Source organism: Acinonyx jubatus, chromosome A1 (assembly GCF_027475565.1).
Source record: "Acinonyx jubatus isolate Ajub_Pintada_27869175 chromosome A1, VMU_Ajub_asm_v1.0, whole genome shotgun sequence".
In the NCBI taxonomy this organism is placed as follows: domain Eukaryota; kingdom Metazoa; phylum Chordata; class Mammalia; order Carnivora; family Felidae; genus Acinonyx; species Acinonyx jubatus.
Genome location: NC_069380.1, coordinates 70,867,671 through 70,892,623, shown reverse-complemented (window position 1 = coordinate 70,892,623; position 24,953 = coordinate 70,867,671). Strand labels below are relative to the sequence as shown.

Here is a 24,953-nt window from a genome sequence, read left to right as displayed (position 1 = left end):
ATTTAACCCAGGTACCCTGGTGGATACAGCTTTTGAGCACTTACTACATACTAAGGTTTACATATGCCATTTTAAGTTCCCACAACTCTGAAATGCACAGTGGAAGAAAACACAGAGCTTACGGAGGTGACATGACTTGTCTGGGGCTTTTAAGGTGTAGAAAATGGGGTCACAATTCAGAAGTGGTGCCCACTCTGCAGAGTCTGAAATTCTTCCGAGAATATAAAAATGTCACTCTGCACTGAATTAAAGCTAGGTATGACACTCCTGTGATTCATGACCAGGACAGGATCGCATGCAAGCACATCCGAGCCCACTGGCTAGGGCAGCTGCACATGGGACTGTATCATTCACACACACCTCCACTCCCCAGGCTCTGCATGTGTGGTTCCAGCTACCCAGTTGATGGCCACCATTGATGTGTGCCTAATGAGGATGTTATTTGGTGCGGGCTTTCAAAGGGTGTGGCTTAAAAATCTCCACTTTGGGCCCCAACACTACTCCAACCCACAGAAACATGGGATTTTAGAATAAGAAAGGATAGAGAGAGATCATATTGCCCAGCCCCCTATTTTACTATAACACATTCATAAATGAGTGTCTCTAAGCCCTAAAGTGTGTTCAATTTGATACCAAGCAGAAGGAGGAAGATGGGTCTCTTCAGATGCCATTGAGCCTTGGCACTGGAGCAGACAACGGAGATTCCTGAACAAGAGCAGAAGCCAGTCAGCCAAGTAGAGAGCTTAGGTCCTCTGAGCAGACACCTGATTTCAGGAGAATCAGGTCCTATGGCAGCTCACAAATCAGCGACATAAATGCAGCAACATAAAATGTTCAGCAACCAGAGACAAATATATAATCAATTGCAGCTCTTGAGTTTGGAGGCCTGGCTGAAGTAAGACGAGTATCAGGAGGTCTACTCACAGTACTGGTTGTATTAATGTGCTGAGGGAAGAAAGAAGCATCTTGGCCTTGAGAAGGGGAACACGGACTTAAGCTCAAGTGGGTGCTGGGTGCTTACAGAAAGAGGAAAAGTAGAAGAAAACATGACAAACTTGATTATTTAATTGATAATGCAAATTTGTGAGTTATATGAACCATTTAGGAGGGATTTTTTTTTCCCAGTAAGCTTTTCAGGTGGTAGCACATGAGCTGATGTATAACAGCATTTATTGATTTATTATTTAGTCATTCAACAGATTTCTTTGAGAACTTAACTGGGGCCAGACCTGGGAACATAAAAACTAAACACACAAACTAAACACTAAACACATAAAGATTTCTGCCCTCATGGAGCTCACATTCTAATGGTCAAACCCAAAAGTATGTAAATAGATTTCCAAATATATAGGCAATAGGGAAATATAAAGATACGGGAGATAAGGCAAGCTTTGGGGGCAACATTTGCACAATTCTGAATTATGCAAATTTATGTCTTCCCTGGAAAATGGAACCTTGTTTAAAAAAGTTCAAAGTTTATACTAGTAATATATATATATTTAATTTCTCAATTATGAGATAACAGTTTGATTAATAAACTTAATGTCACAATAATAAACTTCCAGAGGTTTTCTGATATTAATGATCAGATGATACCACCACGCTTATTATTCTTTTGGCTCATTTCAGAGCTCAACTTTCTAAAATATTTTGTTTTGTATAATAAAGAAATAATATCAATATCTCCAGCACCCAGAGAACCCAAAATATTTGTTTGCAGATAGTAAGAAAAATGGTTTAGCAATATCAATATCAGAAAAATTAGTTGAAAACAAATATCATTATTAGGAATAAACAGTGTAATTAGATAATTGCAGAAGAAATGAATTACCAACAAAGTATAGAACTCCTGAACCCTAAAATAATATGAAGCAAAAATTAACCAAATTATTTTAAAAAGCCAGCAAGTCCAAAATTATAGTGAAAGATATTAACATATATCCCTAAGAAACTCATAAATCAGAAAAAAAAGAAAATATGAGATTTGGCACAATACAAACATTTGATCTACTAGACATATGAATAACCCAGAGTCCAGCAATTTTCAAGTATAAAATGTACTGCCCAAAGGTCATAAAAAATAGTTACCAAAATATTGGTAATGTACAGAACATATTCTCTACAATAATAAAAAAAGATAACAAAAGATTCCTCAGATGTTGGAAATATTAAGACAACATTCTAAATAATTTATGAGTAACAGAAGAAATTAGAATAGAAACTCTTAAGATATTTAGATAAATCATTTATAAAAATCACATATAAAAGCTCACAAAATATAGATAAATCAATTAGAGAAATTTGTAACTTTAAGTGTATGTTCAAGAAAATTCAAAGATTAATTAGTAATATGTCAGATGTCCAAATCAATAAATTATAATAAGATCAACAAAGTAAAATGGAAGAAAGTAAAAAAGATAAGGACAGAAATTAATGATATAGAAAACAAAGATATTATAAAAGATTCAAGAATGACAAAAGCTTATTCTTTAAAAAAAAATAAATTGACAAACCTCTCTCAAGGCTAAGCATGAACAAAAGTATGGAAAAGGAAAGTAAACAAGCTATGGTGAGTCAAACAGGATGGGTAATGTTACAGAGATAGAAAGTTAGATTTAGAACAGAGCTAAAAGCCCCAGGAAGACCAGGTATATATAAAGGAGAAGTAGCATGACAAATCAGTGGAGGGGGTGAGACCATCAATAAGAGGTGCTGGGGTCATTGTCTAGATATAAGAAATTAAACAGAGATTTCTACCTCACAGCATACTCAGAAATGAATTCCAGAAGGATGAAAGACCTAGCTGTGAAAAGCCATTTTCAACCTTGTAGAATTTATTTTTGACCCTGGAGGAGTTGCGGATTTCTTGACTTTAACCATAAAGTGGAATTCATAAAGAGAGAAATTTACAGATTAGATTACATTAAAATAAAAAGTTTCTGAGACATAAGAGACTTGATAAGGCAAAAAAAATTTTTTTAGAAAGCAAGCTAAGACTAAGAGAAAATATTTACAATTCACATAACTGACAGAAGATTAATACCCAGAATATATTAAGAATTTCTATAAAACCTCTAAAAGTAAATATCCAAATACAAAAATGAGCAAAGAATATGAACAGGCAATTCACATAGGAAGATACAAGAATCATCACCCCTATTTACTCATATAAAAAACATTTCATCTCATTGATATTAAAACTAAAGTGGACACATTTCCCACCCATCATGGCCAAATTAAAATATCTAACAATATCAAGTACTGGCAAGAATATTAGGACATTGGAACACTTGGAGATGGCTAGCAGCGAATTTCCTTGGTTGTTTCTCTTTGGACACCAACTTCACAATATCTGGTAAACATAAAGATGTGTAAATTCCTAAACCCCAGCAATTCCTCTCCTAGAGATTTGCTATTAAGGAAATCTCGTAGGTATTCACCATGAGACTGTAGACATGTACTTATTGCAGCATTTTTATACTACATAAACCTAAAGCAAATAACTTCTGATATATTTGTACAGTGGGATACTCTATGAGCAGTTAAACCAATTAGATCTGGTGTCTAGTGGTATGCAAGACATAGTGTTCAATGAAGATAAAAACTAACTGCATTAAGAAGCCCATATTGAATACCATTTATATCACTTTTTAAAATTCAAAACAAATATGTTCTTATGTATTGATATATACACAAACAGCAAAAGTCTGAAAGCAGTGGGGAGGACACATCCTTAAAGGACAGTCTTCAGCTCTGTAGAAAGAAGGGAAGAATGGGAGTGGGGTGGGGGTTCAGTTTCTTAAACTATATTTCTGCCTTTATAAATTAGCGTATAAATAATGTATACATTTCTGCTTTTATAAATTAGTGTATAAATAATGTATAATTTGTATACATTATACATATACAAATAATTTCATGTATAAATACATGAAATGTCATGTAATATATTTATATGCATTTTAATAAAGTACTCATATATATATGGTAAAGAATATCTGATCTCACTCAGCCATTTGTCACAGCATTAATACTTAAAGATTCAAATTCTGTGATTTCATACTGCTTAAAAATAGTTTTGCAATTGAGGCACCTGGGTGGCCTAGTCAGTTGAGTGTCTGGTTCCTGATCTCGGCTCAGGTCATGATCTCACAATTTGTGAGATTAAGCCCCGTGTTGGGCTCTGTGCTGACAACGTGGCATCTGCTTGGGATTGTCTCTCTCCCACTCCGTCTCTTCCCCTCCCTCACTCACCTTCTGTCTCTCTCAGAATAAATAAAAAGTTTTGCGAAAGTGTATAGCAGAATGATTTTTTTTAAAGACACAATCAGATTGACAAGCTACAATTTTACTGCAGCCTTCCCCACAAAATGAAGGGAAACTAACCACTATTAGAGTGGGTATCCCTTTTTGAAAATTTGATTGTGTAGGGAACCTTCTTTAGATGTTCCCAAACCTGAAATTTATACATGTTCGAAGATACCAGTTGAAGGCTGCTGGATCTTCTCTGAGGCTTGTGGCCACCCTTTTTGGGACCCCTCTAAAGACCAAATTTGAGAATTGTGACCACGTCTATCGAACCACCATGGTGTTTGAAGAATATCTTTATCATATACTCCCAAATTAGTCCTGTTGGTATCACCACCACCCCATTTGCAATGACCTTGGTGTGGAGTAGACGACATAAGGCCTTTTTCTGCTTTCCTTTGTTTATTAAGGGGACAGCTCTGCTGACTGTAGATCAGAGAAGATGGGAAGATCTGAAGAGCCGACTGAAGATAGCACAGCCTCTTCATCTCCCACCTCGCCCGGGTATCAAAGATGCTCTGATTTTATTCATGTTGGGCACCAGTGTTCGTGATTCCCCAGGAGTCTAAGATTTCAATTAAAATAATAATCGTGAGGCCACTAGGCGGTTGTGCATAAGTTAATATAGAAACAGGCTCCAAACTGCAGATCTCTCCATAGGCTATTAAAATCAGCCACCCAAAGGCTGTGCTTCAGTGCTCTCAGGATAAGCCCTAATGAAAAAATGAATTTTTAAATAAAATATATTTGTGCTTCGCTCTTAAACATATGAGTGAAATGTATTAAACTGACAGAAATTGAATGATGCGGTTCTCCTTCCAATACAGACGGCGTCATGCACCGTCGTCTTAAATATTCAGAACCAGCCATTCCTGCAAAACACTACACAATAGATTGAACTATAGGGGGAAAAAGGTAATGAGTTTTAAAATGAGCATTAAAGGAAATGAAAGACAAGAAAGTAAATGTGACCTATGTCTGAAATGCCCTTGCCTCAACCTTTCTTTTGCAGATAATGATGGTTTTAGAGCTAAGATGTATGACATTACCCAGCATCCGTTCTTTAAGAGGACAATTGCATTGCTTGTCCTGGCCCAGTCAGTGCTGCTGTCCGTCAAGGTACTTTATTTCACAGTGAAACTCTGAGAAGGACTTTTTCGTTCATTGGTGCATCCAAGAATATTGCAAGGGGCCATATCCATTCACAGTCTACGTTCTTTAGTATAAAAAATTAAAATTCATAGTCGTGTTCAAATGAGAAAAAGAGGGGAAGGTCTTTATGTGTCTGATGGATATGGACAAAGACCTGGATGCTGTTTCTCTTACAGTGGGATGTGGAGGACCCAGTGACCGTTCCTTTGGCAACAATGTCAGTTGTTTTCACCTTCATCTTTGTTCTAGAGGTACGGTAATGAGCCAGCTGGCTCTGGGGGCTGTGGTGCACATTGTAAAGTAAAACAGTGCCCTCCTTTGATAGCACTGACTTTCAGCTCTGTGTTCCATTGCTTTTGAAGTCTTTTTTGGGGAGAGGGGTAGCGTGCTCTTAGGATATTTTCCTTTTTAGGCCGTTGTGCTTAACTTGAACAAAGATTTCACTTTATATTTCAGATTTCTCTAACCACAGGAATTGCTAACTGCTGTTGATTGTTGTATCTGAATGTTGGCCTGTCTGGTTATGTGAGTTCAAATATTTGTAGCGAACTGCACAAACCACTGTAATTCAGGGACTCAAATTGCAATGTGGTGGCAAAGGGAATTGGCCCAGACAAGATTATTTTAATATATAGTCCACATAATATCACTTTCCAGCACAATCGTCTTTGAAATACAAGCAGATTCTTATTTCACCCTGTACTGGTTGATGTTTCCCAAAATCTATGGTCTTTTACTTGAGGAAGAAAAATGTCTTGCTCTCAAAACTAGTCATAAAACAAGGAGAAAAGAGCATGGAGATACATATTTGTAACCTATCCTACTTTAAAATTTAGATAGTGGATCAATCTATATCTGTATCTCTGTCTATCTATCTATCCTATCATCTATCACCTCTTAGTAATAAATTCTCTCTTTGGTTTCTACATCCTCTAAAAATGTTTGCCTCAATGGGGTGCCTGGGTGGCTTAGTCAGTTGAGCATCAGACTCTTGATTTCAGCTGAGGTCATGATCTCATGGTTCATGAGTTCAAGCCCCATGTCAGGCTTTGCGCTGACAGCTCTCCCCTCCCTCTCTCTCTCTCTCTGTCTGCCCCTCCCCTGTTCTCGTTCCCTCTCTCTTTCCCCCTCTCTCTCTCTTTCTCTCTCTCAAAAATAAATAAACATTAAAGAAAATTTTACATTAATTTAAAATGATGTAAAATTATGTGCCTCAAGTTAACGCATTTCAATATATGTTGAACACTCAGCCTCTATTTACTGTCTACATTATTTTCCCCCAGGTTACAATGAAGATCATAGCAATGTCGCCTGCCGGCTTCTGGCAAAGCAGAAGAAACCGATACGATCTGCTGGTGACATCGCTTGGCGTGGTCTGGGTGGTACTTCACTTTGCCCTCCTGGTATGCATGTAATAAAAGTTTATTTTAGCTAATAACTTCAGTTCAGGTAACCCTGTTTCCAGTCTCATTTCACTCTGTGTCAGCCTACCCTCAGGTGTCTGATTAACCTCCCTACATCCAGCTTTGACCGTGATAGGCCCTCAGACATGCTTGCATGCACATTCCCCTACACTCTTCACACAAACAAAATTTGGCCCCTCAGATTCCTAGAGTGTGCAAATCAGAAGGAGAAACTTGAAAATGTCTGGTTTAACTCTCATTTTCCCAAAGGATGAAAATAAGAGAGAGAGAGAAAAAAAAATGGAAACAGAGATTACGAGACCTGCCTAAATTCACATGCAAGCTGGTATCAGAAAACTCAAACCCAGTCTTTTGAATTGAAATGTAGCATCAATGCGACTACATTATAATCAGTATTTCACAGTGGGATTCTCAGGCACTTTAGAAGCCTTATTTTCTATTAAACATCCAGCAGCCTTTTCTCTAAAGCATATCGTTCTTTGTGTTTATACCTGAGTTCTCGCTAGCTTGCCTAAAATGCCTTGAGCCTCTCCAACTTCCATTTAGTCTGAGGTCCAGCTCAAAACCTACACCCGTGGGTATGCCTGATTAAGATCTAGAGCCGTGTTGTCCAATAGGAATAAAATGTGACCACGGATGCAATTTCAAATTGCCTAGGAGCCACATTAAAAAAATTAAAAAGGAACAGATGTTGTGGTGCCTGGGTGGTTCAGTCAGTTGAGCGCCCAACCCTTGATTTTGGCTCAGGACATGATCTCAACAGTTCATGGGATGAAGCCCTGCATTGGGCTCTGTGCTGAGAGTGGGGAGCCTGCTTAGGATTCTCTCTCCCTCTCTATCTGCCCCTCCACCACTTGCATGGGCTCTCTCTCTCTCTCAAAATAAATAAATACTTTTTTTAAAGGAACAGATGGCATGAATTTAATAATGTATTTTAACCTACCATATCTAATGTACTATCATTTCAATATGTCAGCAATATAAAATTAAGAAAACAGGTTACATCCTTTTTTTTTTGGTACTAAATCTTTGATTGAATGTGTATTTTATATTTACAGCACATCCTAATCTAGACTCACTACATTTCAAGTGTTCGGTAACCACATGTGGCTGGTGGCTACCATACTGGACAGTGGAGTTCTAGAAGTCCCTGCTCTGGGCTCCACCATTTTCCAGGCTTGATCAAGTTATTTGTCTTCAGTGATCCTTTGCTCCCTGCTCTGAACTTGGGGATATAACTTCATAATCTATCCATTCTACATGGGCATTATAAAGATATAGCATGTGAAATTTTTCTTTTTTTTTTAATGTTTATTTTTAAGAGAGAGAGACATAATGCAAGGGGGGAGGGTGGAGAGAGAAGGAGACACAGAACCTGAAGCAGGCTCCAAGCTCTGAGCTGTCAGCACAGAGCCCAATGCAGGGCTTGAACTCCCAAACCATGAGATCATGACCTGAGCCGAAGTCAGACACTTAACCAACTGAGCCACCCAGGCACCCGTAACATGTGAAATTTTTCTAACTGTAAAAAGTACAACACCCCAACACATTATCAATACCTTCTCTTTTTTGTTAGTCTTCCTCAACGCCAGCCAAAATTAATATTATCAGATTTTCCTGCTCTCTTCTATCTGTTCTTCCATCCTCCCCAGTGTTAGAGTCATGCCAGAAAAGTTCCATCAAACAGAGAACCCATTTGTACCTCACAAAGGGTGTGCTTTAGTATGAAATTTCTGTGCTCAGGCAGATAGGTATTGAGTGTCGTTCTTAAAACAACTGTCACCGTCAGCATCAGGGGCTGTGCCAAGCCTAGGTGGGCTCTCAGTCACCCTGATCCATTTCTTCGAATAATGAGTGGTTTTGAGCACCAAAGATGTGTAAGTCACCATGCTGGAGATTGAGAAGAATGCACAGATCAAAACAAAGGCAGCCATTGCTCTCATGGACATCACAGTCTGGAAAGTTTGTGTTTTGTTTCGTTTCAAAGTTTTACGCCAGAATGTTTCATCATGATCCAAGAGGCTGGGAGGGCAGGTGTGGTTTGGGACAAGTAGGCATTCATGGAACGTTCCCAAGTCAATGAGAGTTGCAGCCACAGTGAGGCAGATGGAGGAGAGACACGTATTCCTGCAATGACACAAACGAGTGGGAGGTGGCTGCGTCAGAGAGGTCCTGGAAAGTGTCCCTGCAGAAGTGACGATTGGGTTCAGCCTGTAGGATGAGGGTATGTTGGCGGCTGTCCCTGTGATGGAATGCTACGGGAGGGAAATAGTGTGCCTGGAGTAGAAGGAGCAAGGGGCACATGGCACAAGGTCTGGACGGGACCTCTCAGGACCAGGTGAAGGATGGGGGTGCTGTCACTTCCAGAATGCAAAGTGAGAAAGCCTCTATAGCAAATCTGGAACTAACATAGAAAGGGGAAGCAAGGTCCATGTTTTTAGCTTTCCCTAGACAAATATAGCCAAAAACTACTTGGTCCAAAAGAAGAGTAGGGCAGGCTTCCTAATCCTAGATGTCCCAGAGAGGACATCTCACACGGGAAAGACTAACTTGCCTATTCTGCCCGACTGCTTTTGTTCTTTCCCAAGAAGCTTCCGTCCTGGAAAAATACTCATCCTCCACTCTACTTTGCACTCTCTGTGGCCTATTGTGAAGGGAGATGCAGTATTTGTTCCCATCTAAGCTATTTCTATGCAGACACATACATTTCCTTGTACCTCAAGGATATTCAGCGGACCCCCTTCCCGGGGGCCCATATGTGACAGTTGTCATTTGGCGAGGCGAGACTCCTTGAGAAAAGTCACGCTTTGGCATCAGTTTAATGCCACAGTTGTTATTGCAGCTCTAGATGGTGGGATCTTTGTTTCCGAGATGAAGCTTTCTTAGTCATAAAGTGCACCCAGTCATCTCTTGCTGCCCATTGCACACTTGAAGAATGAGCTGGATGTGTTTCTGGGCTGGACAGACATTCTCTGCAATCAGCTTACACGATGTGGCTGGCTGGTCTCCAAAGTCTCCAGAGACCTTCTGAGAGGAGGAAGCTGACCTCCTGCAATCTTTTCCAACTCTAGACCTTCTTTGCCAGGGTTCCTGCATTTTTGGTCTCACTTGACATCCTCATGTTGCACTGTTACCCTGAGTTTTTCTTGCTCCTCAAAGGAGCCGGTCACTATTTTATGTAAAACTTATTTTAGTTTTAAAATACAGAATTCAGCTGAGCAAAACAGAGACCGAAGTTTCATTTAAGATTTGATTTTATAGCTAATATTTATTCATGAGTTTTGGCAGTGACCTTTTCAGCACCTTTTAAAGATAAATTTCTTATAAGAATTTTCACATTTTATTAAACTAATTACTCAGTAGACTTCACAGAAGACTTAAAATGAAAACTGGAATTGTAACAAGATCTCCTGTGCACATGGCGAGTGGCTGTCTTCTGTTTAAATTTCAGAACGCATATACCTACATGATGGGCGCCTGCGTGATTGTCTTCCGGTTTTTCTCTATCTGTGGAAAGCATGTGAGTACGTTGTAAAGGATACTATCAACGGTTGCATATGCACAGAAGAAAGGAGCAATGCCTGATTGACTTCAGCTGTCCATCTGGGTCTTCAGGGCGGAAGTTAACAAATTGGTGGTCATCTTAAGTCCAAATGAGCAAATATTAAATATTAAAATGAATCGGCAGCTTAGTTATCTTGTGATACATCTCCTGACATTTCTGTTCTTTTATCTCTTCTTCATATTGGCTAAATTAACTCAGTCATCAACTAAAGACAACATCTCAGGCATGAAAGCGAAAACCAATGCTCTTTCTTAATATTTCTTTATTTTTATTGTTTCTATCTGAATAAGCTTACTTTACTGGAAAGAAAAATCATCTTTAGTGAAGATTCGTGATTCTATGACCCCAGATTTCTTTATATTCTTTGTTATTGCATATATTGCATACATGTGGAATATATTGCATATATTCCACATATATTTTTCATTTTTTAATGTAATTTCCTTTTTCGCTACTGACACTATTTCATATACGTTCCATATATTCATGTATTCAATACGTGCTATTTGATGGTATTTAGTATTTTGCCATTGGTTAGGTTTGTTTTTGTGAACATCTGTTTGTGGGAGAATCCTGAGCCTACTTGGTGGAATAGGCCAAAAATATATAGCCCTTATCATAGAGACTCAGGGAGCAAGAGAAGAGAAAATAGAAGCAAGGAATTTTAGGGAGAGGCTTTTATTAATTTGGCTGAAAAAGCTGAACAGTTGGAAATACAAGTCGAATTTCTCTCTAATGTTTTTTGAATAATATTTAGATTAATACCCTTTATTAAGAACTAATTCAAAGCAATTTTAAAATGAGGGTCACTCTCGTGCCACCTGCTTACCTGTTACTTACTTCCCAGGCTCCCCATGGCTAAGTGAATTAAATATTCATTTCTGTCTCCCCACATCTCCATATAGGTAACACTAAAGATGCTTCTCCTGACGGTGGTCGTCAGCATGTACAAAAGCTTCTTTATCATAGTGGGAATGTTCCTACTGCTATTGTGTTATGCTTTTGCTGGAGTTGTTTTATTTGGTACTGTGAAGTATGGAGAGAACATTAACAGGTTGGTGTGGATTTCTCTCCCTATTCATTTATCAAGCAAACTTTTATAGTCATGAAATCAGGAATAAAAACCTGAATGACTTTTGTCTATCAAAGACAGGAGGAAGGGGAAACAATGAGTTGGAAACTAAAACAAAATGTCCAAATTTTAAATGACGTTTTTCTAATTAAAAACAGTCTATACATTTACTTTAGAAACCTTGTCTCCGTAATGTTACCAAAATGTAATGGGAACCCATAATTCCAAATCTACCACTACACAGGAATAACCACTTGTAATTTCCCGGTGAATTTCTATCCACCTACTGCCAAAAAACAACATATTCTTTTTTAAATTACACTTTGAACTGATTTGGGGTTTTCTTTTTTTTTTTTTTAACAAAGCAGAACATGGGAAACTATACTCCCAAAATGGTTACTATATACGAAAAGCATTTTTCAGAGATTATCTTTAATTTTGGGAAGCACTTCATAGTTTTTTAAAAAGGAATTATACAACACATTATATACAGATGTGTCTTGTTGCAGAGATTGCTTATTTGATACATGGCAGCTCTACTTTTTATAGCAAAATCCATGTGAAAGAAGGAATCACTTTTACTTGTCAAAATTGGGACCCTTAGCCACTCAAGATGCATGGCCACAAAATGGTGGCACCATGCTAGGGTTGGGTTAGACGGCTATGCTTGAGGGCAAGTGTGAATAACAAATTAAGAAGATATAACCTTCAGACATGGTGACTTCACAACCACATCTGCTCCAAAATCTACCTGCTTTAGTGGTAACACCTTACTACTTCATGACCAACTATATTACCCACATTCTGGTTTTTCCTCCTTCATTAGGCATGCAAACTTTTCCTCAGCTGGCAAAGCCATCACCGTACTGTTCCGAATCGTCACAGGCGAAGACTGGAATAAGATTATGCATGACTGTATGGTAAACTTCTCTTCATCACTAACAGTACATCAACTTAGAACCAAATGAAACTCTTTGCAGTGCAGTATATCACCAGCCTTATCCTCGTTAGCATCAAGACTTTGTGTACAAAACACCTATCCTGGCTATTTAGTCCATAAAGTTGCATCCTTTTACATTGCAGTATATGGCCATGTGCAGGAAGAATATCCAGTGAACCCAGCTTGAGTTATTGTGGTTCCATCTGGCAGATACGCATTCTGTTGGCATTGTTCTTTCCCTCCCACCTTTAACACTTTGGCAGTCAAGTACAAACAGGGGAGTTCCTCTTCTTTAATTGAATTTATTCAACAGATATTCACTGAGCGCCTGGTTTATACTGGGCCATATGCTAGGAGCTCGGTGTTCCCTGATTCCAAGGCATGCTCAAGGTGCTTACGGCAAGGCCCTGAGCTACACCCTCCCTTTGGGTCCTCCCTTTTCCTCCTTGTGTTCACATCTCCCTTAAAGCATCGGCTCCATCAGGAATCCTGCCCCACACTAAGACTGCAGTGACATGTTCCTACAGCACTCTGTGTTTCTCCTTTGTAGCATGTATCACAGCTATAGTGAGTTACTGGCTTGATTATTCCATCTCTATTTCCTCTCTCTCAACCTCCAGAACAACACTGTCCAAAAGAAATTTCTGCCATGATGGCAATCTGCTCTGTCTAATGCAGTAGCCATATGTGGTTACTGAGCCCTTGAAATGGGACTAGTGCTCCTGAGCAACTGAATTTTAAATTTCATCAAACTGTATTTGATGTTCATTAACATACATTTACATTTTAATAGCCACATGCAGTCCGTGGCTCCCATGTATAGCTTTAGACCAGCAGCAACATGAAGGAGGGACAGACTCTGTCTTGCTTACCTGTCTGTCTCCAACATTGGGTATAAATCCAGCACATAGTAGGAGCTAAAGAACTCTATGCATGAATGAATGGGGACAGAATTTACCAAATCAAATATAATATGAAGCAGAATTAAATAGATTCTAAATATACAACAAACAGAGTGCTACAACTGCTTCTTCTGCAGAAGAAAGAGCTAGTCTGTCTGGCTGAAAGAAGTCAGGTTTCTCTGAGGTGCCGGCATTTTATTGGGCCACTAAAGACGGGGTGGGGGGACTTTTGATAACCTGAGTCTAGTGCTCTTCTGTAAAGTCCCATAATGGTGCCCCAAGAATGAAGATTACTGGTTTCTTCTTACACAATTTGAATGTGAATTTGCTATGTATAACAAATCTTCATAAAGCTTAACCCATTAGTTAGGTCAAAGAAATTTTTTAAATGCTTTTTTTGACTTTCTGCAGCTCCCATCACAAGAACTACCATTCAGGACTAGTGCAGGTGGCAGAAAGAATGTCTCTTGGAAGAAAGGAGTTCATTTTCATTGTGCTTCTAAAATGGCACTGAACTTGAGATTCCCTGAGACTAGAAGTGTAGAATAAAGGAAAGATTCTTTTTGATTTTTGCCACGGATGATGTACTCAATGTACGTGGCTTTTGGGAGATTAACGTTGAAGTTAATTATGTTTTATATGGTGAGGGATAGTTCACAAACTATAGCATGTGCACAAATTCGTATTCTTCACTCTGACCCCTCCTCCCTCTCCCCCATCGCCCGCAGGTCCAGCCTCCCTTTTGTACTCCAGATGAATTCACATACTGGGCAACAGACTGCGGAAATTACGCTGGGGCACTTATGTATTTCTGTTCATTTTATGTCATCATTGCCTACATCATGCTAAATCTGCTTGTAGGTAAGTGATGTTCACTGAATATGTTTTAATATCTTTAAACCCAGGTACTTAGATAATTACATACAATTTTCAAGTAATTATCCCAGATTGCTTGGGGCGGGTATTTCATGGCATTAATTATAAATTGTTGCCTCTCGATCCAGAAGCTGAAAAGACCTTTGAAAGGCATGTAAATGACAGTTGATTGCAATTTCAAGAGTTGTCCTATTAATTATGATCGTTAATTTCAAAAGAGCTCTTCTCATGGATTGAGTTGAAGAAATCTCAGAGAGGGCTACCTTTATGGCCTTGAAACATCACAGTTATGTTTCTGAAAGATACATGGTGTTCACCCAGGTGTGGGGCTACCCAGAACCCAATCTGACCTTTAAATACTGCCCTGGAACTGTCAACTAAGAGTGAAAGCCAGCTGGCATGGATACCTCCACACACAGAATGTGTGTTTATGCTCATGACCCTCATGTTTTGGAAAGGCAGGAGCTGGATAAATAGCTTAATCCAAGTGTAAGTAAGATATGCCAACTTGGAAAACACACTAAAAAACACTGTAAAAATTTGGCTTGTGATGTAGGTGATAAAATCCATTATTTATAATAGATGTTTTACTTTTTCTAAAAAATGACAGATTAGCATAATTATCTAACTTCTCCATTTTTCTTTTTTCTTTTCTTAGCCATCATTGTGGAGAACTTCTCCTTGTTTTATTCCACGGAGGAGGACCAGCTTCTAAGTTACAATGATCTTCGCCACTTTCAAATCATATGGAATATGGTGGATGATAAACGAGAGGTAGGAAAGGGGGCCATTGCTTCATGCCCACCCCCAAAGAGATTCCCTGCCCTGCCGCAGACATTTAAGTAGTCTTGCTGTCACCAGTAGACATCTATTGAATTTGGAATGGCCATTGTGAATTGTAGAAAGCCATCATTGACCGTTCAGCAAAATATGCTAGGAAGGGAGAGGGACAGAATGGTCCCCTGTCCAACCGTGGATGCCCTCTTCTTGGACATTCAGAAAGTCATCAAGGAGAGGAAACCAAGGAAGCTCTGAGGAAACCAGCCCTAGGATGAGAGCAGCAGAAGTAGTGAAGTTCAAATCACCACAGCGATGGTGTAATACAGAGCCACAAACAGCCACACACAGCAATCCTGATTAGAAGTGCAAAGGAACTACTTAGTGGTTTCCGAAGGTTATTTTTTTAATTATTTTGGACTTATTCTTTGAATGCTTTAACCATAAAGCTTACCCAAGATTTCCTGGAATTAGCCAAAGCAACAATATCTCATTCTCTAGCTGCTGCTGCTGCTCTTTCTTTTCCCCTTTCTTCATCCCTAGCAAATACTCAGGCCTAGTTCTGGGTGCTGGGGATACAGCAGTGAACACAATGGAAAGTCACCCATGCTTACAGAGCTTCTATTCTAATATTGGGAGACAATATAACGTGAAATAATAATAATTATTATTATCTCAAGAAGCTATAAGCACTTTGCAGATGGTAATATGGTAGACACCAGTCGGACTGGAGGGCAGGCTACTTTAGCGGGGTGGCCATGACGGTCTGGCTGGGGAGGTGTTGTTAAACCCGACATCCGAAAAACAAGGAAAGTTCTACCATGGGAAAATCTACCATGGGTAGGTTCAAAAACAGTTGCAGGAAGAGTTCAGAGAGGGCGTGAAGACCAAAGAGCCAGAACAAGCTAAGGAAGGGGGCATCTTGAGCTAGGCCTGCACAGTAATGCCTGGCTTTCCTCACCGCCTTTGTCCCCCTCTCCCCAACACCCCGCACTTCCGCAGTCACCAGTCTCAGGGGGGCTTTCTCTGAGACAGTGACCTGCACATGTGGCCATCTGGCCTAGCTCTCCTATCTCCCCTTGATCCACCTGCCTCTCCAAGACCACTGCCTGTGGGAACCTGCTTTCCTTGGATGCACACATCAAAGATGGCACCATGAGTCACATGTTAAGGTGTTTCTAACTGACAGGAATTCATGGTTACCCATGTCCCTGCCTTTAGCCCAATGCCTTAATTCAAAGACAGAGCCAGACTGGCACGGTAGATTGTGTTGCCCGAAAGGGAGCGACACGTGTTTGATATTCCAGAATCTGGAGCTGCTCTGACCAGATTCTCTTGTATGTAATTGCGCTAATAATTGGGAAGACCTGAAAAGGAGTGATCATTCCCTAGAAGAGCCATTTATAAAAAATGTTTAGAAGTTTGTAGCATCCAGGCTAAGTGAAGAGGAGGATCATGTACATGTGAATGTTGTACTTTCTGCGATAATGCATTAGCAACCCACTCAGCGTGTTTTAGAGAAATAGATGAGCAGAGGCTGAGTCAGTGAAACAGACCAGGAGAGGAAAACCCTGGTAAAGCAAGGGCTGGGGCCAGGGAGGCAGAGAGCCTCCTAGGCTCCCAATGCTGCCAGGTTACAAGATCCCACAGAACCAGAGAAGCACCAGCGGAAAATCTAAGTGCTCGGCTTTCAATGTGGTGCTTCTCTAGTAAACACCCTCCTGACCCAGCCTCCAGGGAGGCAAACAACTTCCTTACTTCCCAGTGTTAATTATGCTATCTTTTAAGAAAAAGATCTGGTGTCGTTTTTCTTTTTTGTGATTTTTTTTTTCTGTGAAAACAGAACCCCAAGTGAATCATTATGGCCTAAAGATGATTTACTAGTTATTGTGCTCTGCCCCCCAGGGGGTGATTCCGACTTTCCGTGTGAAGTTCCTGCTGAGGCTCCTGCGGGGGAGGCTGGAGGTGGATCTCGACAAAGACAAACTTCTGTTTAAGCACATGTGCTATGAAATGGAGAGACTGCATAATGGCGGGGACGTCACTTTCCATGATGTCCTAAGGTACGAGGGAGTTTATACAACCCTGGGTCACAGAGCTGGAGTGAGTGCAGAAACCAAAGCTGTGACCTTGTGAAATACAACCAACAAGTGGGCTCACAGCCCAAGATGCCACACTCATTGACATTATAAGGTGAGGCCACACTGCTCAGGCTCCACATGGCCTTTGTCGCTGTCCTGTAAGGGCCGTGTCTGAGTGCCGCACACAGGAGGGGGTAGATGCAGTGGCCTGACATCCCCAGAGGTGCCCCATATGACTGAGGAGATCCTGATGGGAGAGGTGAGGGGCTTTGGGGAGCACAGCTTCCCCTCGTTCTGTGAGGGAGGAGCTGGTCTGGGGGAGTTTAGTGACTAGGTGGTCCAGCTGGAGTCCAATCCAGATCTTCTCATTTGCTCCATGATTCTGCCCCCAGCTGGCTGGCAAACCACACGTTCCAGACATTCACTGAGACCCCACACAGGACAAGGAGGACGAAATTCCATAAACTGGGTGGTTGAAACAAGTGTATTATCTCACAGTCCTAGAGGCTAGAAGCTTAAATTCAAGGGGTCGGCAAGGCTGGTTCCTTCTGAGGCTGTGAGAGGGACTCTTCCAGCCTCTTGCCAGCTCCTAGGGGTTGGCCGCCTTCCTTGTAGAAACATCACCCCGATCTCTGCCCTCACCTTCACGTGTCGTTCTTCCCGCATGTGTGCGTGCATGTGCGTGTGTGCTTACACATGTGTGTCCAAATCTTCCCTTTTATAAGGACACCATTCGTATTGGATTAGGGACCCACCCCAGTCCAGTATTATCTCTTCTTAATTAATCACATCTGTAGTAACCTATTTCAAAATAAGATCACATTTTGAGGTACTGGGGGTCATCACTCCCAACAAAGATTTTTTAGGGGGAAAACAATTCAATCCATAACAGCTTTTTAAACAGGAATCTATAGGGGCACCTTGGTGGCTCAGTCAATTAAGCCTCCAACTTCGGCGCAGGTCATGATTTCACAGTTCGTGAGTTCGAGCCCCATGTCAGGCTCTGTGCTGACAGCTCAGAGCCTGGAGCTGGCTTCAGATTCTGGGTCTCCCTTCTCTTTGTGCCCCGCCCCCCCCCCCACTTGTGCTCCGTCTCTCTCTGTCTCTGTTTCTCAAAAAATGAACACACGTTAAAAAAAAATTTAAACAGGAATCCATGGATCAAATCCAGAGGTCAATGGGCTTGGAAACAATCACATCTCTATTGTCAATCACTCACTGAAATGCAGCATTTTCTTCAGTGATGAATGCAGGCAGCAAGCCCCACAGTGTTAATAATAACCTGCATCTCTGCCACCAGCAGAAATCATAGATAGTTTCAGATGGCATTGCTGACATGGCTGATAATCTTCAATATCCTCTATACCCACCACTGCTTCTAAATTACAGTAGTCCTTTGACCTCAGCTAGATGTTATTATTTAATGCATTAATAAAGAAGCACTTATGTTATCCTATCACCATCTTTTTAAAAATTTCTAAAATTGATTTCATTTCTTTTTTTATTAAAATAGAGTTGACATATAATGTTATATTAGTTTCAGGTGTACAACATAGTCATTCCACAACTGTGTATGTTATGCTGTGCTCACCACGAGAGTAGACACCATCAGTCACCCTACAACACTATTACAGCGTCATTGACTATATTCTTTATGCTGCACTTTTCATCCTCGTGACTTATTCATTACAAAACTGGAAGCCTGTACCCTCCCTCTCCCTTTCACCCTCTTCCCCTCCACCCTTCTGGCAACCAGCAGTTTGTTTTCTGTATTTATGGGTCTGTTTCTGCTTTGTTTGTTTTATTTTTTAGATTCCACATGTAATTGAAATCATATGGTATTTTTCTTTCTCAGTCTGACTTATTTCACTTAGCATGATACCCCCTAGCTCCATCCATGTTGTCGCAAATGGCAAGATCTCATTCTTTTTTATGGCTGAGAAATATTCCATTGCATATATACTGTATCTTCTTTATCCGTTCTATCATCACCGTTTTAAAGAAAATAATATGAGCACTGTATTTGAATATAATTGCTTTCCTTGGTAATAAGAGATATTTTATTTTATGCATTTAAAATGTTATTCTATGAAAAGTCCCATGGGCCCCACTCTCAAAGAGGTCTGTCCACAGGAAAAGTCACGGCCCTCTTCTAGAAGTGGCTATTTTCATCACGTGGCAAATATTTGATGAAGGGCTGGGTATGGTGTCACACATTCAGAAGCACTCAGGTATACAGAAATATGCTTGGGACTGAAATTCGAAAATAAGAACAGGAAGGACCCGGGAGAAGTTCTCTCAAGTTTCCCAGTTTACTTCCCGCTATTCCCTTCTTCCAGGAGCATGCCAAAGGGCAGAAAAAGAAGAGGCAGAAAATACATATGACTAGCAGAGGACGCCATCTCAGAATGTCACCAAATCTTTCCTCCTGGTGACAAATATTTTTAGGTCAAAGGGAGACACGTAGACACCCGCTGTCATTAGCAGTTCTCATTCGGCCTCTCTGGAACACAGGGAGGCATCCGATAAGATGGACCCCAGCAAAGCCAATGGGGGCCTGGATTGCCCCTCCCTATCCCTGCAGCTCAGGAAGTGATGAAAACAGTTTGGCACTGATGAGATTCTGGAGGAGGCAGGGAAGAGAGGAAGAGCAGACACATTTCCCTCCTCCAAGGAGGGAAGAGCGCTAGCAAAGAAGAGAAGGTCGGGGTGCCAGTGCTGCATGGGGAGGACTCCCGAGCACCTCCGTGCTGTGATGTGGGTGGTGGAGGCAGCACTGAGTTCACGGGAGGGGCAGGCAGGGGCTGAGGGCCAACTAGGGGTCCTGTGGCAGCACCGGCAAGCACCAGGGGCAGAAGGGGCTGCGTTCTTCTTTGGCTGTAGACCCCTCAGCTAGGATGCAGTGTGAGTTGTTGCCTTACTGCCCAGGGGCCCTGAGGCGACACATTGGTTGTGTTGGCTTCATTTGCCCCCACCTGAACCTGTTGCGCCTAGGGCAGAATGGGAGCGAGTATTCCACCCTGACCTTTCACCCACCAGAATTAATGAGGAAGATCCAGGGGCACAAATGGGATCGATGGAGAGGGAAATGGCAGGGGCGGGGGGCAGGAAGCCTGACCTTAGCCAACCCTTACTGACCATCCCCACCTGGAACTGAAGGTGAAGGAAGTATACAGACAGAGCAGTCTTCCTTCTACAGGGAACATTCCAGAGCCTTAAGCAGCTGGTAATGTAGATCAGGGACCAGCCTAGACCTTCGGTTTTACAAACGCTTATATGGCACTTACTACTGTAAGCACCTCCCAAGTATTAACTCAGTCATTTAATAAGGTGGGGACCATGACTGTCCCCATCTTACAGAGGAGGTGACGTAACTAGTCCAGTGGCACAGGAACAGTACCTTGGTTGGACTGAGTGGTGTCCTCTCTGAAAGTTGAGATCTCCACCAGAGTCCCAAATGAGTCCGACCTGGAATGCTCTTGTGTGTCCTCCCCACCCCACCCCCAGCATGCTGTCCTACAGGTCGGTTGACATCCGGAAGAGCTTGCAGCTGGAGGAGCTGCTGGCCAGGGAGCAGCTGGAGTACACCATCGAGGAGGAGGTGGCCAAGCAGACCATCCGCATGTGGCTGAAAAAGTGTTTAAAGCGCATCAGAGCTGTGAGTCAACTGGCAGCATCCGGGTTTTTCTTTCCTCCTGTCAAAGGAGAAGGAGGAGGAGGGACAAAAGAGCTTCAGGAACAGTAGAATGAGATGCTCTGTGATTAGCCTCGTAGCCCCTCAACTGTGTCAGCTTCATCCCCTCGTGATGGCCACCTGGTTTGCACCTGAGCTCTCATCCAGACCCAGCTGCGCCCTCGTTAGCAGAGTCCATAAGGCGTTGCCATGGAATCACATTTTTATAACAGAACATTGATGTTTAAAAAGCAGTTTACTGAACAAATATTTGTTAAAATATTTGTGATCTCCATTTATCAAACTCAACTGTTCAAAATGCCCAAATCTCTATATGATGACTGGCAACCGAGTTTACAAAAGTACTTTTAAATCGCTCCTAAAAATTCCACCATTCCATTGATAATGTTGTTTGGTCTTTAACAAAGGCCACGTCTCCTGGGAGTTTAATGATCTGTCTGTTGCCTTTAGACTTATAAGCTTATAGGATTCTCTGACTCATAAATCAATGAACATATACTGTGTTGGCATACACTGTGTTTACACTAGGCATTTCTACTAGATAATTATTTTTATGATTATGCTTTTGACTTACACTTCACACACAGATGAAAGAATCACACTAATTACTAAACATTTATATATAATACACTTTTTAAATCCTGTTTCTCAGAACAACATCAACAGCAGAAACATATCTGTTGGAGGAGAAAATGTCCCCAGGGAAACAAGACACTCCAACCTCCCATAACAAGACAATAGTTATATCATAGCCCTGTTCACTTTGGGGACCCAACATTCCCCCCCCGCCCACAGACCCCAAGAAGGCACAGGGAGCTGGCTCAGCACCAGACCATGTTCCCAAGTGTGTGTCAAGACAGACAGGCCTGCTTCTATCCAGAATAAGACAGGAGCAAGGGTTTCACTCATCCATCCAAAGCTCTCTGCCTCTAACAACACAGAAAGAAAGGGTGATCCATATTGGCTGAATGAGCACAGAGCAAAATAAGAAGGGAAAATATAGAACACCCAAGTTAGTGATTTAAAAATTCTGTTTTAAATACAACAGGAGCTAGCATCAATGAACATATTTATTCCCATTGTTATGCAAATAAGCGTGGGTTGGGAGGTCTCTAAGCCTGCCTTTATAGCAGTCTGATACTTAACTAGGGGAAGTAGTTAAACATCCTCATTTGGAAGTTCCTAAGAGGTCACTGAGCATACAGGTTCTTTGGAGAGGAGAGAAGGAAATACAATTGGAGTGCTGGGGGACAGGGGGATGTTGGGTTGATTTCTGCGTTACCGAGAGAATGATCATATTTCCATAGAAACAGCAGCAGTCATGCAGCATCATCCACAGTCTGAGGGAGAGCCAACAGCAGGAGCTGAGCCGGTTCCTCAATCCCCCCAGTATTGAGACCACCCAGCCCAGTGAGGACATGAATGCTAACAGTCAGGATAATAATATGCAACCTGAGGTATGTGTATGAGGCATCCTTCCTCCAAGGATATTACGTGCATTTTTTATTTTTCATTTATTTATTTTTGTTAGTGTTTATTTATTTTTGAGACAGAGAGCGTGAGTGGGGGAGGGGCAGAGAGAGAGGGAGACACAGAATCTGAAGCAGACTCCAGGCTCTGAGCTGTCAGCACAGAGCCCCACGCGGGGCTCAAACTCACGAACCACAGATCATGACCTGAGTGGAGTGGTCGGATGCTTAATCGACTGAGCCACCCAGGTGCCCCACGTGCATTTTTAAAATAAAAAATAAAACAGTGCTATTCACATAGCCATTTCAAACAAGTGACAGTATTTCTTTTTTTCCAAATGTTTATTTATTTATTTTAAGAGAGAGAGGGAAAGTGCAAGCAGGAAAGGGGTAGAAAGAGAAGAGGAGACAGAGAATCCCAAGCAGGCTCCATGCTGTCAGCACAGAGCCTGACAGGGAACTTGAACTTATGAACCATGAGATCATGACCTGAGCCACAATCGAGAGTCAGATGCTTAACCGACTGAGCCTCCCAGGCACCCCAAGGTGACAGTATCTCTAATTGGAAGTTTTTAAGTAAAAAAAAAAAAAAGGAACATACTGATCTAGATTATCTTTGGACCTTTACAACTTGGAATGCTTTGGGGTTATTTCAAAAGATTCTGATTCTGAGTTGTATGAGTACTAAAAAAAAAGTTAATGCTCTGAACGCATTAATTCTATTGATTTTTTGTCTAAAGAGTTCATATCGCATCTCTACAGGTTTAACGGAGTCCAGTGATATTACTTGACTTAGGAGAACATGGTTTGCCCGAAGCTCTGCCCTAAATGCTTTCTTCTACCAGGTCACAGGAACTTGCAGTAGAATCAGTGAAAATGTTTGTAATTGACCACCACCATCCTTAAACTGTCAGACTCATTGAGGCTTTGTCCTCCCTTAGTTGGGCATTGGAAGAGCATATGGAATTCAGGAGGACCTTCTTCACTAGGGCAAAGCTTATTTCCATTTCCAGACTCAATGTACGTGTCCATAAAAAAGCCTGGCATGGACACCCTGGAGAACCTTGCTCTGTGACCAGCAGCTGGCGGGGGGTCTCCCCATTAGGAGGGTGCAGTTGTGGACGAGCTGGAGTCGATCCAGCACTCTGAGATGAGCCCCTGACACAGTAAGGCTTTGTGATGTGTAGCGGCCTAGTCAGGGGCTGGCAGTAAATACCGAAGCCTGTGGCTCCATGGCCCAGTGAGATGCTTCAAGGGAATTCCTTGTTCCACAGCCCAGTTTGGGGTGGGTTTCATGTTGTTGGCTCCCCAACATGTGGGAATCAACTGCCACCGACAACAGGGACTTGTGCAGGGACAGTCAGCAAAGGGCAGAGACATAGAAGCTTCATGTGTGGGGCCAAGGTAAGATCAGGACAGCCAGCCAGGCAGGGCTGATGAGGCTGGCAAAGTGATGATTGCAGAGCTGTCTACTTTCAGGTAAAAAAAACAAAACCAAAAACAAAACAACAGCAACAACAAAAAATCCATGAGGTAACCAAAAAACCAAGAGGGGATACTGAAGAGATGTGAGGTCCGAGGCACTGATAGGAAAGGGGGGGCACCAGAGACTGAGTAAAATGTGTGGAGAGTCTCAGCTCTTCTCTGACATTAGTCTTGGCTGGTATAAGCTTCATTCTCCTCTGGGGCTGTTGGAGAGTGTTGTCTGCTGAGCTCTCTTTCTGGAGCACTAAGACTGACCTATAGGTTGGCAAGAATATACTTTCAGGAAACCGGGCAGTCCTTGCTGCCCCCCCCTTCCTTCCTGGTTCATAGCTACACCCCAGGTGCAGAGGGGAGGTAGCCGTGGGAGCGGAGGAGTCCTGGAGGGATACCTGGAGGAGGTGCTACCTGGAGAATTGTGCCCCCTCCCTTCACCGCGTGCAGGGGTGGCTCTCACTTTCCTGGACTCTCTGAACCATTTTCTCTTTTCCTTTCCCCATTGGGGACTCTGGGGCTCCAGTACTGTTTTTCCTATTGTGTTTTCTTTCTTTCTTAAAATAAAATAAGGGTCCATGGTGGGAGGGAGGGGAGGGCGGGTGATGGGTATTGAGGAGGGCACCTGTTGGGATGAGCACTGGGTGTTGTATGGAAACCAATTTGACAATAAATTTCATATTTAAAAAAATGAATAAACTCTAAACTCTGAAAAATAAATAAATAAAAAATAAAATAAAATAAGGGTCCAGACTGGTGCAGAGGACAGGAGAGGAGCACAGCGTTAACAAAGAGCCAGCAACTGCTTTATTCTCCCCCATGCAGACCAGCAGCCAGCAGCAGCTTCTGAGCCCCACGCTGTCGGACAGAGGGGGCAGTCGGCAGGACTCCACAGACCCCGGAAAACCCCAAAGGAAGTTCGGGCAGTGGCGGCTGCCCTCAGGTGTGTGCCCCGAGTCCTTTCTCCATTGATTCAGGTCCTAGAGGTGTCTACACCCCGTGGGCTTTGGGTCTCAGATTTCAAATTCAAGTCTACCCCTAAAGTGATTTACACACTCCCTTCGCTATTGCTGACACTATCTGCCCTTTTCCTTTGTAGTTTTTCTTTCTTTGTATATACTAACAAACACCTACTCACCCATATTCCTATGACACTTATATTTGCCCAGACTGGAATGTTTTATTTTATTGCATCTTATCTTATCTTATTTAGTTTT

The 24,953-nt window shown here is 41.8% G+C and overlaps 1 protein-coding gene across 8 annotated transcripts in view; it reads left to right on the top strand.

Annotated features, from left to right (window-relative positions):
* Window positions 1-24,953, top strand: part of NALCN (sodium leak channel, non-selective) — a 316,716-nt gene that overhangs the window by 289,815 nt on the left and 1,948 nt on the right. For all 8 annotated transcript variants that reach the window (XM_053217644.1, XM_053217633.1, XM_027065180.2 and 5 more), the window contains 13 exons: window positions 4,719-4,812; window positions 5,321-5,427; window positions 5,637-5,711; window positions 6,744-6,863; window positions 10,336-10,404; window positions 11,355-11,503; window positions 12,348-12,441; window positions 14,092-14,224; window positions 14,898-15,013; window positions 16,922-17,079; window positions 20,605-20,755; window positions 22,099-22,248; window positions 24,562-24,679. In XM_053217644.1, coding sequence (XP_053073619.1) covers window positions 4,719-4,812; window positions 5,321-5,427; window positions 5,637-5,711; window positions 6,744-6,863; window positions 10,336-10,404; window positions 11,355-11,503; window positions 12,348-12,441; window positions 14,092-14,224; window positions 14,898-15,013; window positions 16,922-17,079; window positions 20,605-20,755; window positions 22,099-22,248; window positions 24,562-24,679 — 1,534 coding nt within the window. The remainder of the gene's footprint in view (window positions 1-4,718; window positions 4,813-5,320; window positions 5,428-5,636; window positions 5,712-6,743; window positions 6,864-10,335; window positions 10,405-11,354; window positions 11,504-12,347; window positions 12,442-14,091; window positions 14,225-14,897; window positions 15,014-16,921; window positions 17,080-20,604; window positions 20,756-22,098; window positions 22,249-24,561; window positions 24,680-24,953) is intronic.